This window comes from Artemia franciscana, chromosome 6, assembly GCF_032884065.1.
Source record: "Artemia franciscana chromosome 6, ASM3288406v1, whole genome shotgun sequence".
Lineage (NCBI taxonomy): Eukaryota > Metazoa > Arthropoda > Branchiopoda > Anostraca > Artemiidae > Artemia > Artemia franciscana.
In genome coordinates, this window is record NC_088868.1 from 13,857,150 (window position 1) to 13,872,836 (window position 15,687).

Below are 15,687 nucleotides of genomic sequence, written 5' to 3' on the forward strand. Positions count from 1 at the left end.
GGCTCCGTTAGTTTTGTTTTTTAGTTTTTGTTTAGTCTTATTGAGAAAATTTTTGTGAGTTGAATTTTTTATTGGTTTCTTAATTTTGGTTTTTCTTCTCTTTCCCTAAGGATAGCTCTTGATCATGTAGTCAAAATATTAGCTTAAATATTAATTTAATCACTTCTTGAGAAAAAGCACATAACTTCTTGTTTTTCATTTTCCTGTTAGCTCCTTTCTTTTTATGTCATGCGCCATTTTCCGATACTTTTCTTACGTTTTTTACTTTTCCTTCGACAATCAAACTGAAAAGTACAAAAAGTAACAAAGAAAGCTCAAAACCTCTCCCTAGCTGTCATAATTGACAAGCAACTAAACATGAGATGTGCCTTAATTTATTTTATTTTGAAGCTTGTCTTTCATCTAGAAACACTGCTTATTTTGGATTTTTGGAAATCTGCCAGCCGAAACCTGGTGAAACAGTTGTTGTCAATGGTGCAGCCGGTGCTGTTGGTAGCCTGGTAGGACAAATTGCTAAAATAAAAGGTTGCAAAGTCATTGGCTATGCTGGATCTGACGATAAAATTAAATGGTTACAAGAACTTGGATTTGATCATGCTTTCAACTATAAGAAAGTCAACATAAGAAAAAGCCTGAAAGAAGCCGCTCCAAATGGTGTTGACTGCTATTTTGATAACGTAAGAAATATATTATTTTAATTAAGCATATTTAACCACGTAAAAATTCAGCGCAGAACGTTAAGAGCGTTGTGTATCACTAGTGACCAGTCAAAAACCAAAAGTTTGGGAGTTACCAGTTTGCCTTTGACGCTTAATCATCGAAAAATTTTCTTTTTCCTTTTTAAGATATTTGACTACATGAAAATTTAACATAGAATGTTAATAGCCTTGTTTGTCAATGGTGATCGTTCAAATGCCAAGGCCCTGGTCGTTTACAGTTTCGCAGTTTGGCGTTGATAGCTTTCAGTTGATGGAATCGACTTTGGCTGATAAAAGAAAATATGGTAAAAATGATCAGTTAGTTCGTATAGCTGATACCCCCCACCTCCCCCCAAAAAACGAATGGTTTGGCCATGCTCCTTATGTTTTACTGCATAGTTTACTGGTTCTAATGACTCGAAATCAGCATTACATAAAAATTTTGTTTTTAATGGGAAGAGGCTAAAATCGTGAATGCAGTCACAAATTGTAAGTACATTCATGGTCGTATCCAAGATCGTTGTTCAAGGGGGCTGGGTATTTCTTTCGGAAGGGGTTTTACAAGAAAAACACATAGAAAATATGTTTTTATTCGTTTTTATTACTTCTTTACGAGTTGGAAAAAAATTTCGGGGGTGAGGGATAGTTCAAACTCCGTAATCCCTCCCCTGAACACAGCCTTGAGAATACTTGTCTAAATTATGAGTCTATGAGGTAGCCGTGAGCCCGGAGCCCCAGGTGTACGCCAGCTGGGATCCTTGAGAAAAAGACACAGTTTATCGCTTATTCAAATATTTTTGCATGGGTTTACTGCCCCTTATGGCTTACTAAAAGATTTAATGGTGTTGATATCTTGAAATCAGTCATTGCGTAAGATTTTTTTTTTATGGAAAGAGGATAAAATCATGATAGCGGTTTCATGGTATTTGTTTGAATCGTGAGGAAACTCGTATGAATTGTGAGGCTACTGGCTAGCAGTAGGATTAGCCCTGAGCCCTCAGGGCTAGAATCCTGAGCACGTCCCAGTTTAGTCCTTTCCGGAGAAAGTGTCCAGTAATACCGCTTAGTTTATCGTATAGGCACATATTATTTCCTTATAAAAAATAGGTTTTATTTGGAGTTATTGAATTTCTCAGTTATTCTATTTTGCTTTTTACCTCTCATAGCATAATATATGCGTTAAAATAATTGTGCTTGCCGTATTATATGCCTTCTATGGTCAGGTTTCCAACAGCTATTTTTTTTTTGGAATTTCTTAGTGATTTCATCGTGACAGTACTTGCTAAGTACCTTGAGTTTGGATTATATCAGAGTCAACACAAGAATTTTGCTTTTCTAAAGAGCAAATTGCCTTCCACTATGTATCATTTCTTTTATTTTTAACCTGCCATTCTGTATGTAGAGGTGTTCGAAACTTGGGGGAGGCTCATTTGAATGTAGATCAGAAGCTCTACTTGGGCCTCCCCATAACCCCTATGACATTGGATCAAAATTTATTAATATCGACTTCTCTTAGAATAGTCGAAGAGCCCAATAAATATGCCATCAGTTATGAAAAAACCTGAGAATCACGGACCCCACTTTGAGAATCATGGTCCTAGATTATGCATATTGTCCGTCGCTTATAAACAGTAGAAAGATGGTGACTGTGTTTGTGTGAGTGGTATGTGGATCGAATTTTCTTGTAACAGTTTTCACTTGGTATTAACCAAGCCTTTTCCCCGATTTGACCATCTGGGGGGGGGAGTGGGGGGCCCGTTAATTTGGAGAAAATAGAAAAATTGAAGTATTTTTAACTTACGAACGGGTTATGGGATCTTAATGAAATTTGATCTTTGGAAGGATATTGTGTCTCAGAGCTCTTATTTTAAATCTCGACCAGATCCTGTGACATTGAGGGGGATTGGGGGGGGACCTAAAATCTTGGAAAACGCTTAGAGTGGAGGGATCGGGATGAAACTTGGCGGTAAAAGTAATCATAAGTCTTAGATACATGATTGAAATAACCGGAACGGATCAGCTCTCTTTGGGGGAGTTTGGGGGGAGGACTAATTCCAAAAAATTAGAAAAATGAGGCATTTTTAACTTATGAAGGAGTGATCGGATCTTAATGAAATTTGATGTTTAGAAGGATATCATGTCTCAGAGCTCTTATTTTAAATCCCAACCGGATCCGGTGAAGGGGAATTAGGGGGGCGGAACCTAAAATATTGGAAAACGCTTAAAGTGGAGGGATCGGGATGAAACTTAGTGGGAAAAATAAGCACAAGTCCTAGACACGGGACTGACATAAGCGGAACGGATCCGCTCTCTTTGGGGGAGTTGAAGTGGGGGGCTAATTCCAAAAATTAGAAAAATGAGGTATTTTTAACTTACGAAAGAGTGATCGTATCTTAATTAAATTTCCTATTTAGAAGGACCTCGAAACTCACAGCTCTTATTTTGAATCCAGACAGGATCCAGTGTCATTAGAGGGGGGGACCGGAAATCTTGGAAGACGCTTAAAGGGGCGAGATCAGGATGAAACTTGGTGGAAAGAACAAGTCCAAGATAGGTGACAGCCATAACCGGACCGTATTCACTCTCTTTGGTGGAGTTGGGGGGGAGTAATCAGGATGAAACTTGGTGGAAAGAACAAGTCCAAGATAGGTGACAGCCATAACCGGACCGTATTCACTCTCTTTGGTGGAGTTGGGGGGGGGGAGTAATTTGGAAAAATTAGAAAAAATGAGGTATTTGTAACTTACAAACAGGTGATCAGATCTTAATGAAATTTGATATCTAGAAGGATCTTGTGCTTTAGGAATCTTATTTTAAATCCCGACCAGATCCGGTGACATTGAAGGGAGTTGGAGGGGGAAACCGGAATTCTTGGAAAACGTGAAAATCGAGGTATATTACGAATGGGTGATCGGATTTAATGAAACTTGATATATAGAAGAATCTTATGTCTCATATGCTCCATTTTCAATTCTAATTGGATCCGGGGACAAAGAGGGTTGGAGTTGGGAAACAGAAATCTTGGAACCGGAAATCTTGGAAAACGCTTAGAGTGGAGAGATCGGGAAGAAACTTGATTGGAAGAATAAGCACAAGTTATATATATGAGGTTGACATAATTGGTACGGATCCGTTCTCTTTGGGGGAGCTGGAGGTTGTTAATTTGGAAAAATTAGAAAAATTGCGGTATTTTTAGCTTAAGAACGGGTGACCGGACCTTAATGAAATTTAATATTTAGAATTAACTCATGTCGCAGAGCTCTTATTTCAAATACCAACCAGATCTGTTGACATTGGGGGGGGGGGGGTTGGAGGGGGAAATCTTGGGAAACGCATATAAATGTCGTAGATTCGTAATTGACGTAACCGGGATCCGCTCTCTTTGGGGGAGTTAGGAGGTGGGGTTCAGTGCTTTGGCGAGTTTGGTGCTTCTGGACGTGCTAGGACGATGAAAATTGGTAAGCGTGTCAGGGAGCTGAACAAATTGACTTGATAAAGTTGTTTTCCCTGATTCGACCATCTGGGGGGCTGAAGGGATAGGAAAAATTAGAAAAATTGAGGTATTTTTAACTTACGAGTGGGTGATCGGATCTTAATGAATATTGATATTTAGAAGGACCTCGTGACTCAGAGCTCTTATTTTAAATCCCGACCGGCATTAAGCCTCTGATTTTCTTTTGAAAGCAATCTATTGATTCATAAATTTTTCTGAAGCTCGTACCGTATGAGCTTCAACTGTTTTAACATGGGGAGATTATAACTGGGGAGATTGTCTTAGTCGAAAATATTTTGCAAAAACTAAAAGCAGTTCATCGAGCGAATCCGCATGATCAACCTAGGCTGTAGACTGACTCTTTGCATTTCGCCGCTTCTCAGAAAGATTTTGCTGACGATATACTGCCAACTCCCCAAAGTATTTTACTTGATAATCCTACATAGCTCGGACGATCCAGCCTGCTTTTGTGGAAAAGCTTGAAAAGAGCCAGAAATAAAGCTTTTGTTTAATGCTACAGTTTAACAAATATCACATGGACCTGTTTTTATGGCACTTGGTATTAACCAAGTGACATATAGCAATCGCAAATTTTGTCAGTCTGTTGGTCTGTCGGTCTGTCCTGGTTTTGCTGCTTTAGGCACTTCCAGGTAAGCTAGGACGATGAAATTTGGCAGGCGTATCAGGGACCAGACCAGATTAAATTAGAAATAATCGTTTTCCCATTTTTACCATCTGGGGAGGGGGGGAGTGGGGGGCCTGTTAATTCAGAAAAAAATAGAAAAAATGAAGTATTTTTAACTTACAAATGGGTGATGGGATCTTATTGAAATTTGATGTTTCGAAGAATATCGCGTCTTAGAGCTCTTGTTTTAAATCTCAACCAGATCCGGTGACATTAGGGGGGGGACCTAAAATCTTGGAAAACGCTTAGAGTGGAGGGATTGGGATGAAACTTGGTGGGAAAGTACGCTCTTTTTTTCTTAAAATCCTCCGATTAAAACTACGAGAAAGCCATTTAGCCAAAAAAAGATTATATGCAAATTCTTTTTGAATTATTTATGCGCGGAGAGCTAACATCAAAGCATGCATTAATTCAAAAACGTCCAGAAATTAAATAAAAAAACAAGTTTTTTTAACTGAAACTAAGGAGCGACATTAAAAGTAAAACGAATAGAAATTACTCCGTATACGAAAGGGCTTTTCCTCCTCAACGCCCCGCTTTTTACGCTAAAGTTTTTTACTGTTTTAAAAAGTAGAGCTAAGAAAAAGAGTCAAACTTTAGCGTAAAGAGCGGGGTGTTTAGGAGGAAAAGCCCCTTTCATATACGGAGTAATTTCTGTCCGTTTTAAGTTTTAATGTCACTCCTTACTTTCAGTTAAAAAAAAACTTGTTTTTTTTTTATTTAATTACACATCAGCTTTATTTCTGGCTACCTTCAAGCTTCTGGTCCAGTAAGATTTTGCTGACGATATACTGGCCAACTCCTAAGAGTTTTATTTTATAAGAGTTTTATATTTATACTAAGATAATCCTACACAGTTCTTATCTGTAATGGACGACCCAGCCTGCTTTTGTGGGAAAGCTTGAAGGTAGCCAGAAATAAAGCGTATTTGTAATTAAATAAATAAAAAACAATTTTTTTTAACTGAAAGTAAGGAGCGACATTAAAACTTAAAACGGACAGAAATTACTCCGTATATGAAAGGGGCTTTTAAAATCAAATTAATACTTATTATTAAATGGGCTTTTATATATTTAAAATCAGCATTAAAATGCGATTCTTTTGATGTAACTATTGGTATCAAAATTCCATTTTTTAGAGTTTCGGTTATTATTGAGCCGGGTTGCTCCTTACTACAATTCGTTACCATGCACTATTTGATAATAATACTAACTGTTTGATGCTACAGTTTAACAAATGTCTCATGGACCTGTTTTTCTATCTTCATTTTTTCACCAAAGTTAGACAAAGGACGTTTTCTCAGGTTTTGTTAGTTTTCAAAAAAATATAAAATTATCAAAACTAGCTGAAAAGACAAGTTTTTCTTATAAAAGTAAAGAGTAAAATTAAAAAATATAAAAATCAAATATCATTGCATCTTGGGCTTTGCAGCATTGATCTGTAAAAACTTCACAATAAACTGACTGTTGATTTCTCGATATTTGTTGGATCTTGTAAAATTATTTCTTTACTGAAAACACAAATCATTATCAATTTTCTGTACAGTAGAAACATTAAGCAATTTGGGGTGTTTACCACAGTATACAAGTTTTTTATGATATTTGTATGTGGTTTGAATTCGCTTGCCTAAAGTGAAACATTAAATTAAGCCCTGTTTAGAATGAGATTTATCTAACACTGAGCCAATGATCAGACCATATTAATCATACTTTATAAAAATCTTATTTCAATTTCATGCTTTAGATTTTAAGTAAAAAGTTTTCTGACTTTCATCCTTTAGTTCATATACGGCTATTCCACTCCATCTAAGTGAAGCAAGCCCGAATTGAAGCTGTCTTAGTAGTGTTATAAGGACTGTCGATTAAATTCAGAACTCGCATCGTAACTTGAAATTCTCGATTTCGAGCAATACTAAAGTATTTTTTTATACTTTCAAATTTCATGTTACTAACTGTTCGTATTATGGCTCGTACAACCGGTGAGCTGTCATATAAGTCACTATGTTGCTTTTATTTCAGAAGTTAGATGATTCATTGCGGAAATAATTGTCAATAACTATGTTTGACTCTACCAGAGCTGATGAAGGCTTTTTTGAATAAAAATCACTTAGGTAAAAAAAAAGTTTATTTAAACAGTCCGATTATCCATAAAAATAAAAGAAGTTAAGTGTCTATAAAAACGATTATTTTGATAGATCTGTGATTTATGATAGACTTACTTACCTTTAAGTACCTTTTTACCTTAAGTACCTCTAGGTCAAAAATTATTTATAGCCAATTTGACAATTTGACAAAAAGAAAATTTGTTTATACCAAGCACAAATTTTGGTCACATTTTTCTGCTAAACCTCTTGTCTCATGCAGCTTTGCTATTTGAATTCTCGAAACGAAATCTGTCGAAATAGAAGTCTATTATAGCCTGTTCTCTGTAGGATAATTCTATTATCCTACATTATCATTCTTGGTATGACTTAATATACTATTCATTATTCACCGTTTTGTTACAATAATTCTATTCTAGGTCGGAGGTCTTTTCAGCTCTGAAGTGTTGAATCATATGAATACTTTTGGGCGTGTTTCTGTCTGTGGCGCTATCTCAGTTTACAACGATGATCCAAAGAACCCAACCCTAGGTAATAAACATTAATTTATTAATTTGTAACAGGGAGCTTATTTTTTGCGGAGCTTCTTGCGTTTTTCTCCCATACCACTAGTAATGGTTTCCTAACATGTTTGAAGCGGGCAAGACAAGCTATCTAGGTTCGTTTCTCTATTACCTGATTGATCCATTCTTGTTCAATGTCTGTTTACATACTTGTGTATTGCGATACATTTGCCTGTGGTGCTATTTCAGCTTACAACGATGATCCAAAGGACCCAACTCTAGGTAATAAACTTAAATTTATTAATTTGTAACAGGGAGCTTATTTTTTGGGGGGAGCTCCTTGCGTTTTTCTTCTATACCACCAGTAATGGTTTCCTAAGATATTTGAGGCGGGCAAGACAGGCTATCTAGGTCCGTTTCTTTATTACCTGACTGGTCCATTCTTTTTCAATGTCTGTTTACCTACTTGTGTATTGTAATGCATTTCCTACATTATTGGGTATATATTTAGGTACTGTATCTATAGTAACAAAATGTTTTTGATGAAGTGTCTAGTCTATGGTTGTCATTGGCTCAAACACTCCCTGCACATTTTGCTTAGAAGTTCTTAAACGAGAGAAAACGTCATTAATGTGGTTTCTGGACTTAGTTCTTTATAGCAGCAGGCTCGTGGGACATAAAAACCAGCGAGATAGTTCTGAAATATTCTGCGGTTCTTGTATTAAATTGGCAACAGATTTAAAACCGGTAATTATGTGATTTTAGCTCCTTTCATGGAGTTTTTGAGAACCTGGAGCTTATTTGTGTGTTCTAGTATGCCAATGAACAAATTTATTAAAATGAGATAATGTTTTTACGAAAGTGCAGTTTGTTTGCTGTAAGAATTTCCCTCCAATTTTCAAAAATTATTTCAAAGTAACAGTGTAATGTACGATCTTTTGTTGTCAGAAGCTTGTCTATTCAACTTAAAACCTTTCTGAAAAGCCATGTTTTCATTCGTTTTTTTAACGCTTCATCAGTTTTCATATACCCTTTGTATTTCTGTTATTAATTTTGGGTTCACCTGACTTGGGAATAGCTTGATGAGAAGGGGGGAGAGGCACCAAGTACGCGAAATCTAAAGAAGTATTTTAAAGCTTCAAAATAATCTTTTCAAGTTAAAATGCAAAATTTTTGCTGTTTTCATTTTCCATCGCCCAATCCTTTTTCGAATAAGTTTCTTCACAGTGTCAATTCATCTTGTGAAGCTGCTGAGAAGCTGTCCTGAGGTCCCTATAAGCCAAATTACAAATTGTCAAAATAGCCTTCCACAATTAGATTCACTAACCTGTGGGGTTAACTCAACACTTTGGGGTTATATATCTGTCTAGGAAATGTTGAAAATTCGATATGTCTTTGATTTTGGATTTTAAGAAGTAGTGGTTTTGCAGAGTTTAAGGAATAGGTCAGTGGTGGTTTTAACCCTCATTGTCTGGGAGGGAGGGTAATATGCCTTAATAGAAGCATTACAATATAAGATAAAGCAATTTAATTTCAGAAAAACTGGGGGGAGCAGCTGCTCCTCCTGCCCAGGGTTGGAACCGCCACTGGAATAGGTTTTGTTTTTCGGTTTAAAAAGTTAGAAAAAGAATCAAGCCTTTGGAAATTAAATTAAAAATAACTGGAATTTCCAAAAACTTTTTATCATACCAATTTTTTTTTGGGGGGGGGGGGTAAATTTGGCCTAAATGTACTCTAATGCGTTCCAGCCTGATTGCAAAAAAGAACAAATTAGAAAAAAACGATAGAAATTCAAAAACAGAAATTATTAGGAAAATCTTTAGCTTTGTGAGCAGCTTTCCGCGAATTCCAGGGATATGCTTTTTCTGAAAACAAAAAAATGGAACTGAACGACTTTTTACATTTTGGTGGTGGGGGAGGGGACTAATTTCCTTTGAAACATACCCTGGCTACGCTATACGATCTGTTGCCTATGTATTTAGCTCAGAGTCTTCTTTACTGCTATGCTCTTCTCTTCCGTGACTCCAAACCTCCATTTGGTTTTATGTCAGTGTATAAGATATGGATAAGGGACAATGCATGATTAGAGCTGAAATTCTATAATAACGAATACAATTTTACGTACAGTTTGTGGTAGGGGTGGGGAGGTGGCTGAAAGTCTGTTTTTTTAGACACATCATGTTTATTCTCTTCCCTTAAAAATATCCCTAAGTATTCAGTTTATTAAAATCTAAGTAGCGTAGGCTTTATAGTCATGTGTGGGGGAAGGGGGTTGTGGGTGTACCTTTTCTACTCCTGGCAAATATTTTGATGGTGTCTTTGTTTTTAGTACTGGGTCCTGAAATTTCCAAAGCGTTTGGAATTGTTCTCTAACTATGCTTTGAGTGACATTGCATACCCTTTATTTTCTTTTTTTATGGATTATTTAATCTATTGACAAAGTAATTACAAAATCTACTTAATTAGTACCACACGTGGAACTCTCACCAAACCACAGCTTAGATACCAATATAGTTATGAAAACTCCTATCAAACAGTTCGTGGTAACGAACTGTAGTAAGGAACGACCCGGCTCAATAGTAACCAAAACTCTAAAAAATTGAATTTTGATATTAATAGCTACATCAAAAGAATCGCATTTTAATGCTGATTTTAAATATATAAGTTTCATCAAGATTAGTCTTACCCATCAAAAGTTACGAGCCTGAGAAAATTTGCCTTATTTAAGAAAATAGGGGGAAACACCCCCTAAAAGTCATAGAATCTTAACGAAAATCACACTATCAGATTCAGCGTATCAGAGAACCTTACTGTAGAAGTTTCAAGCTCCTATCTACAAAAATGTGGAATTTTGTATTTTTTGCCAGAAGACAAATCACGGGTGCGTGTTTATTTGTTTGTTTTTTTTTCAGGGGTCATCGTATCGACTAAGTGGTCCTAGAATGTCGCAAGAGGGCTCATTCTAACGAAAATGAAAAGTTCTAATGCCCTTTTTAAGTGACCAAAAAAATTGGAGGGCATCTAGGCCCCCTCCCACACTCATTTTTTTCCCAGAGTCAACGGGTCAAAATTTATAGATAGCCATTTTGTTCACCATAGTCGAAAACCATAATAACTATGTATTTGGGGATGATTCACTTCCCTACAATCCCTGGGGGAGGGGCTGCAAGTTACAAACTTTGACCAGTGTTTACATATAGTAATGGTTATTGGGAAGGGTACAGACGTTTTCAGGGGGATTTTATTTTGTTTGGGGGGGGGCTTAAGGGAGGGGGCTATGTTGGAGGATCTCTCCTTGGAGGAATCTGTCATGGGGGAAGAAAAATTCAAGGAAAAGGGCGCATGATTTTCTAGCATTACTATAAGAAAACAATGAAAAATAAACAAGAAAACATTTTTCCAAATGAAAGGAAGGAGTAGCATTGAAACTTAAAACGAACAGAGATTATTACGCATATGAGGGGTTCTAAAAATACTTTGGCATAAAGAGCGAGGTATTTAGGAGGAGATAAATACCTCGCTCTTTATGCTAAAGTATTTTTAGTAATTTAAACTATTTATTCTACGGCCTTTCTGATTCAGGGGTCATTCTTAAAGAATTGGGACAAAACTTAAGATTTAGTGTAAAGAGCGAGGTATTAACGAGGATACAAACCCCCTTGTATACATAATAAAAATATAAGATTATGAAAGTTTGTTACGTAAGTTGCTAATTTATAAGTTACGTATATTTTTTACTAATAAAAACGTTCGTTACAAATTAAAAGTTCTAGTTGCCTTTTTAAGCAACCGAAAAATTGGAGGGCAACTAGGCCTCCTTCTCCACCCCTTATTTCTCAAAATCGTCTGATCAAAACTAAGAGAAAGCCATTTAGCCAAAAAAGAATTAATATACAAATTTCATTTTAATAATTTATGTGCGAAGAGCCAAAACCAAACATGCATTAATTCAAAAACGTTCAGAAATTAAATAAAAAAAAACTAATTTTTTTAGCTGAAAGTAAGGAGCGACATTAAAACTTCAAACGAACAGAAATTACTCCGTTTATGAAATGGGTTGTCCCCTCCACAATTCCTCGCTCTTTACGCTAAAGCTTTTAATTGTTTTAAAAAGTAGAATTGTGGCAAAGAGTGAAACTTTAGCGTAAAGAGCGAGGGATTGTGGAGGGGACAACCCATTTCATATACGGAGTAATTTCTGTTCGTTTTAAGTTTTAATGTCGCTCCTTACTTTCAGCTAAAAAAAATTTTTTTTTATTTAATCTTGCCCAAGACAAGCTTTTGGTACAGAGCTCTGAACTTGGCGCCTCCTTCAAGCCCGCGCTCCGACGCGTAGATCGTACTACAACACCATGGGCGGGAACGCAATTTTGTTTTGTTGCATACACAGCTTAGATACCAACACCTGTCTCCTTTTACCAATTAGATACCAATACCAGTTTCCTGTCTCCAGTCGCTAGTATCGCTACTGCGTACTGTGTCCCAAAAATAAATCGAGTTTTCAAAACTGTATATTTTCATCTAAGCTGTGCACCAAACGCAGCCAAATAACCTCGTGTGTTGTGCTTAATGTTAACTTGCGATTTTACGATGCTTCGTCATTGAAACTTGATGCTTAACTAGAAACAATCGCGAAAAGTTCCAAGAAATTTCCGCTTAAATTTGCTTAAATGGCAGAACAAGTCATATCTCTATAGCTCTGAAAAAGGTATAAAACATGAAACGTTTGACAATTTGTTAAGTCGTCCTCAGCAGAAATATTGCGTTTTAAGGGACTAGCAGCTTAGATGCATAACCATACCGGCTATGCAGTTTTTACACCAAGGTAATCGTGACACAACCTTAAGAGGGAGGGTGGGGACTGCAGATTAGAAACTCCTCTCATGAGATCAAAAATATTTATATCGCCCTACCTTATTTGAAAATGCATTTTTGCAATTTCACTGGAGAGATAAAGTAATATTTTTTAGATTATTATTAAAAAGCTTTTTATTCGAGGTTTCAAATGAAAAAAAATTGAAGTTGCTCTGTTGTGTAGTCTTGATATAAAAGCAGGTAGGTTAGATTGCTCTGAGCTAGAAGTACTAATACAATTCTCCCTGTCGGAATCTTAAAGCTTCGTTATGAATGGACCTCGGCTGTTCAAAACTTGGTTGCTTTGACGCTGGTCTCTTTTCTGTTAATATCTTAGAATGTTTGAAAATCAAGCGTGAATTATTGAAAGAATGAAACAAAAGTTGTTTGCTGTGAGAAACTGTCATTTTTCCCGAATAGTCCTAGTTAAGTCTAACTCTAATTTAAGTTTTCGGATTATTTGGACGTTCAAAGAGAAAGAGGAAAAAATTCTCAGAATATGCTCCCCAAAATTGAATCAAATTAGTCGCCTGAAGGGGTCAGTGTTGTATCTGCCAATTCTGGGGGTGATACGGCCCGAAAATCATAATGCTATAATGTTTTGTGTAGGCTTTTATTATTATTGATTTAAAACAATAATGGGGGGGAGTGGGGGACAGTTAAATCGGAAAAATTAGAAAAAATGAGGTATTTTTAACTTACGAACGGTTATCGGATCTTAATGAATTTTGATGTTTGGAAGGATATCGTGTCTCAGAGCTCATATTTTGAATCCCGACCGGATCCGTTGACATTGCGGGGGCTAAAATCTTGGAAAACGCTTAGAGTGGAGGGATAGGGATGAAACTTGGTGGGGAAAATAATCAAAATTCCTAGATACGTGATTGACATAACCAGAAGGGATCCGCTCTCTTTGGGGGATTTGGAGGGAGGGTTAATTCTGAAAAATTAGAAAAAATGGGGTATTTTTTACTTACGAAGGATTGATCGGATCTTAATGAAATTTGATGTTTGGAAGGATATCGTGTTTCTTAGCTCTTATTTAAATCCCGACCGGATCTGGTGACATTGTGGGGAGTTAGGGGGGCCTAAAATCTTGGAAAACACTTAGAATGGAGGGATCGGGATGAAACTTAGTGGGAAATATAATCATAAGTCCTAGATACGTGATTGGCATAACCGGAAGGGATCCGCTCTCTTTGGGGGGAGTTGGGGGGGCTTTAATTCTGAAAAATTAGAAAAAATTAGTATTTTTAACTTACGAAGGAGTGATCGGATCTTAATGAAATTTGATGTTTGGAAGGATATCGTGTCTCACTCTTTTTTAAATCCCGACCGGATCCGTTGACATCGGGGGAAGTTGGGGGGGGCCTAAAATCTTTTAAAACGCTTAGAGTGGATGGATCGGCATGAAACTTGGTGGGAAAAATAAGCACAAATCCTAGATACGTGATTGACATAACTGGAACGGATCCGCTCTTTTTGGGGGAGCTGGGGGGAAGGGTAATTCTAAAAAATTAGAAAAGATGAGGTATTTTTAACTTACGAAGGAGTAATCGGATCTTAATGAAATTTCATATTTAGAAGGACCTCGTAACTCAAATCTCGTATTTTAAATCCCGGCCGGATCCAGTGTCATTGGGAGGGACCGGACATGTGGGAAAACGCTTTAAAGCGGAGAGATCAGGATGAAACTTGGTGGGAAGTATAAGCACAAGTCCAAGATATGTGACGGAAATAACCGGATCCGCTCTCTTTGCTGGAGTTTGGGGGGGGGGGGGGGTAATTCGGAAAAATTAGAAAAAATGAGGTGTTTGTAACTCACGAACGGGTGATCAGATCTTAATGAAATTTCGTCTTTAGAAGGATTTTGTGCTTTAGAACTTTCATTTTAAATCCCGACCAGATATGGTGACATAGGGGGGGGGGAGCTGGAGGGTGAAAACGGAAATCTTGGAAACCGGAAATCTTGGCAAACGCTTAGAGCGGAGGAACTGGGATGAAAATTGTGGGTAGAATAAGCACAAGTTATAGATACGTGATTGACATAATTGGAACGGATCCGTTCTCTTTAGGGGAGGTGGGGGTTGTTAATTCGGAAAAATTAGGAAAATTGAGTTATTTTAACTTGAGAACGGGTGACCGGATCTTAATGAAATTTGATATTTGGAAGGAACTTATGTCTCAGAGCTCTTATTTCAAATTCTGACCAGATCTGTTGACATTGGAGGGAGTTGGAGGGGGAAACCGTAAATCTTGGGAAACGCCTATAAATGTCGTAGATACGTGATTGACATAACCGGACTGGATCCACTCTCTTTGGGGGAGTTAGGGGGTGTGGTTCAATGCTTTGCGAGTTTGGTGCTTCTGGACGTGCTAGGACGATGAAAATTGGTAGGCGGGTTAGGGAGCTGCCCAAATTGACTTGATAAAGTCGTTTTCCCTGATTCGACCATCTTTGGGACTGAAGAAAAAGGAAAAATTAGAAATATTGAGGTATTTTTAACTTACGAGTGGGCTCTTATTTTAAAGCCCGATCGGCATTAAGCCTCTGATTTTCCTTTTAAAGCCATCTATTTATTCTAAGAATTTTGCCAGAGCTCATACCATATCAGCTCTTGGCTCTTCCGACCTCGTCACAAGTGCCATATGAGCTCTTAGCTCTTGTTTAAATTCTACATGTATTGGGAAATGTTACGACAAAATAATTTTTTTTAGTTTTTATTTTCAACTTCTCTCTTTACTTCCGTAACACAAAATGTTATTATTTTAAATTTTATCTTTGTTCATTTTTATTTTATTTCGTAAGCATGTACGTTAAAGTTTACAAAAGATCTCCCTTTAAACTTATGCAATGAAACTAAACAAGTCAATATGATTTTTCTTTAAAATACAACATTAAGTATAGGTTTTGCTTCCTACCTCTCTTAAACCTTTCCAAAAGATATGAGCAAACTTTGTCAGATGACTGACGAGTCACCAATTTATTACCCAAAGGGGTATTTTCTCACCGGTATCTTTGGAATTTTGTGCATAAAAAGTTCAATTACTTTCCTGAAATGGAAAATAAATAAATTACATTTGTTTTATTAGGCGTTTCTTTTTCATAATGTATTTTTTGGTTTTGCTTACTAAGGAGGCCGGAAGGAGAATATACAAGAGGCGGGGTTTAAAGGCTCCAGCTAAGGGTTTTCAAACATAGAGATAGTACTGATGCTATTGGTATGCATTCTAGCCCTTCTACTCCAAAAGGTGCTGTATGGCACTTTGTGATGAGGATACTAAGATAAACTTATAAGAGGCAGATAGGAAAAAGCAGTTGCTTTCAAATGAGCCGCTAAATATCTCTCTGG

At 36.8% G+C, this 15,687-nt stretch overlaps 1 protein-coding gene across 1 annotated transcript in view; it reads left to right on the forward strand.

Annotated features, from left to right (window-relative positions):
• LOC136028083 (prostaglandin reductase 1-like) overlaps positions 1–15,687 on the forward strand; it is a 96,645-nt gene that overhangs the window by 62,347 nt on the left and 18,611 nt on the right. Inside the window, exons 5-6 of the mRNA XM_065705694.1 lie at positions 407–677; positions 7,397–7,508. Of these exons, the coding sequence (XP_065561766.1) occupies positions 407–677; positions 7,397–7,508 (383 nt within the window). The remainder of the gene's footprint in view (positions 1–406; positions 678–7,396; positions 7,509–15,687) is intronic.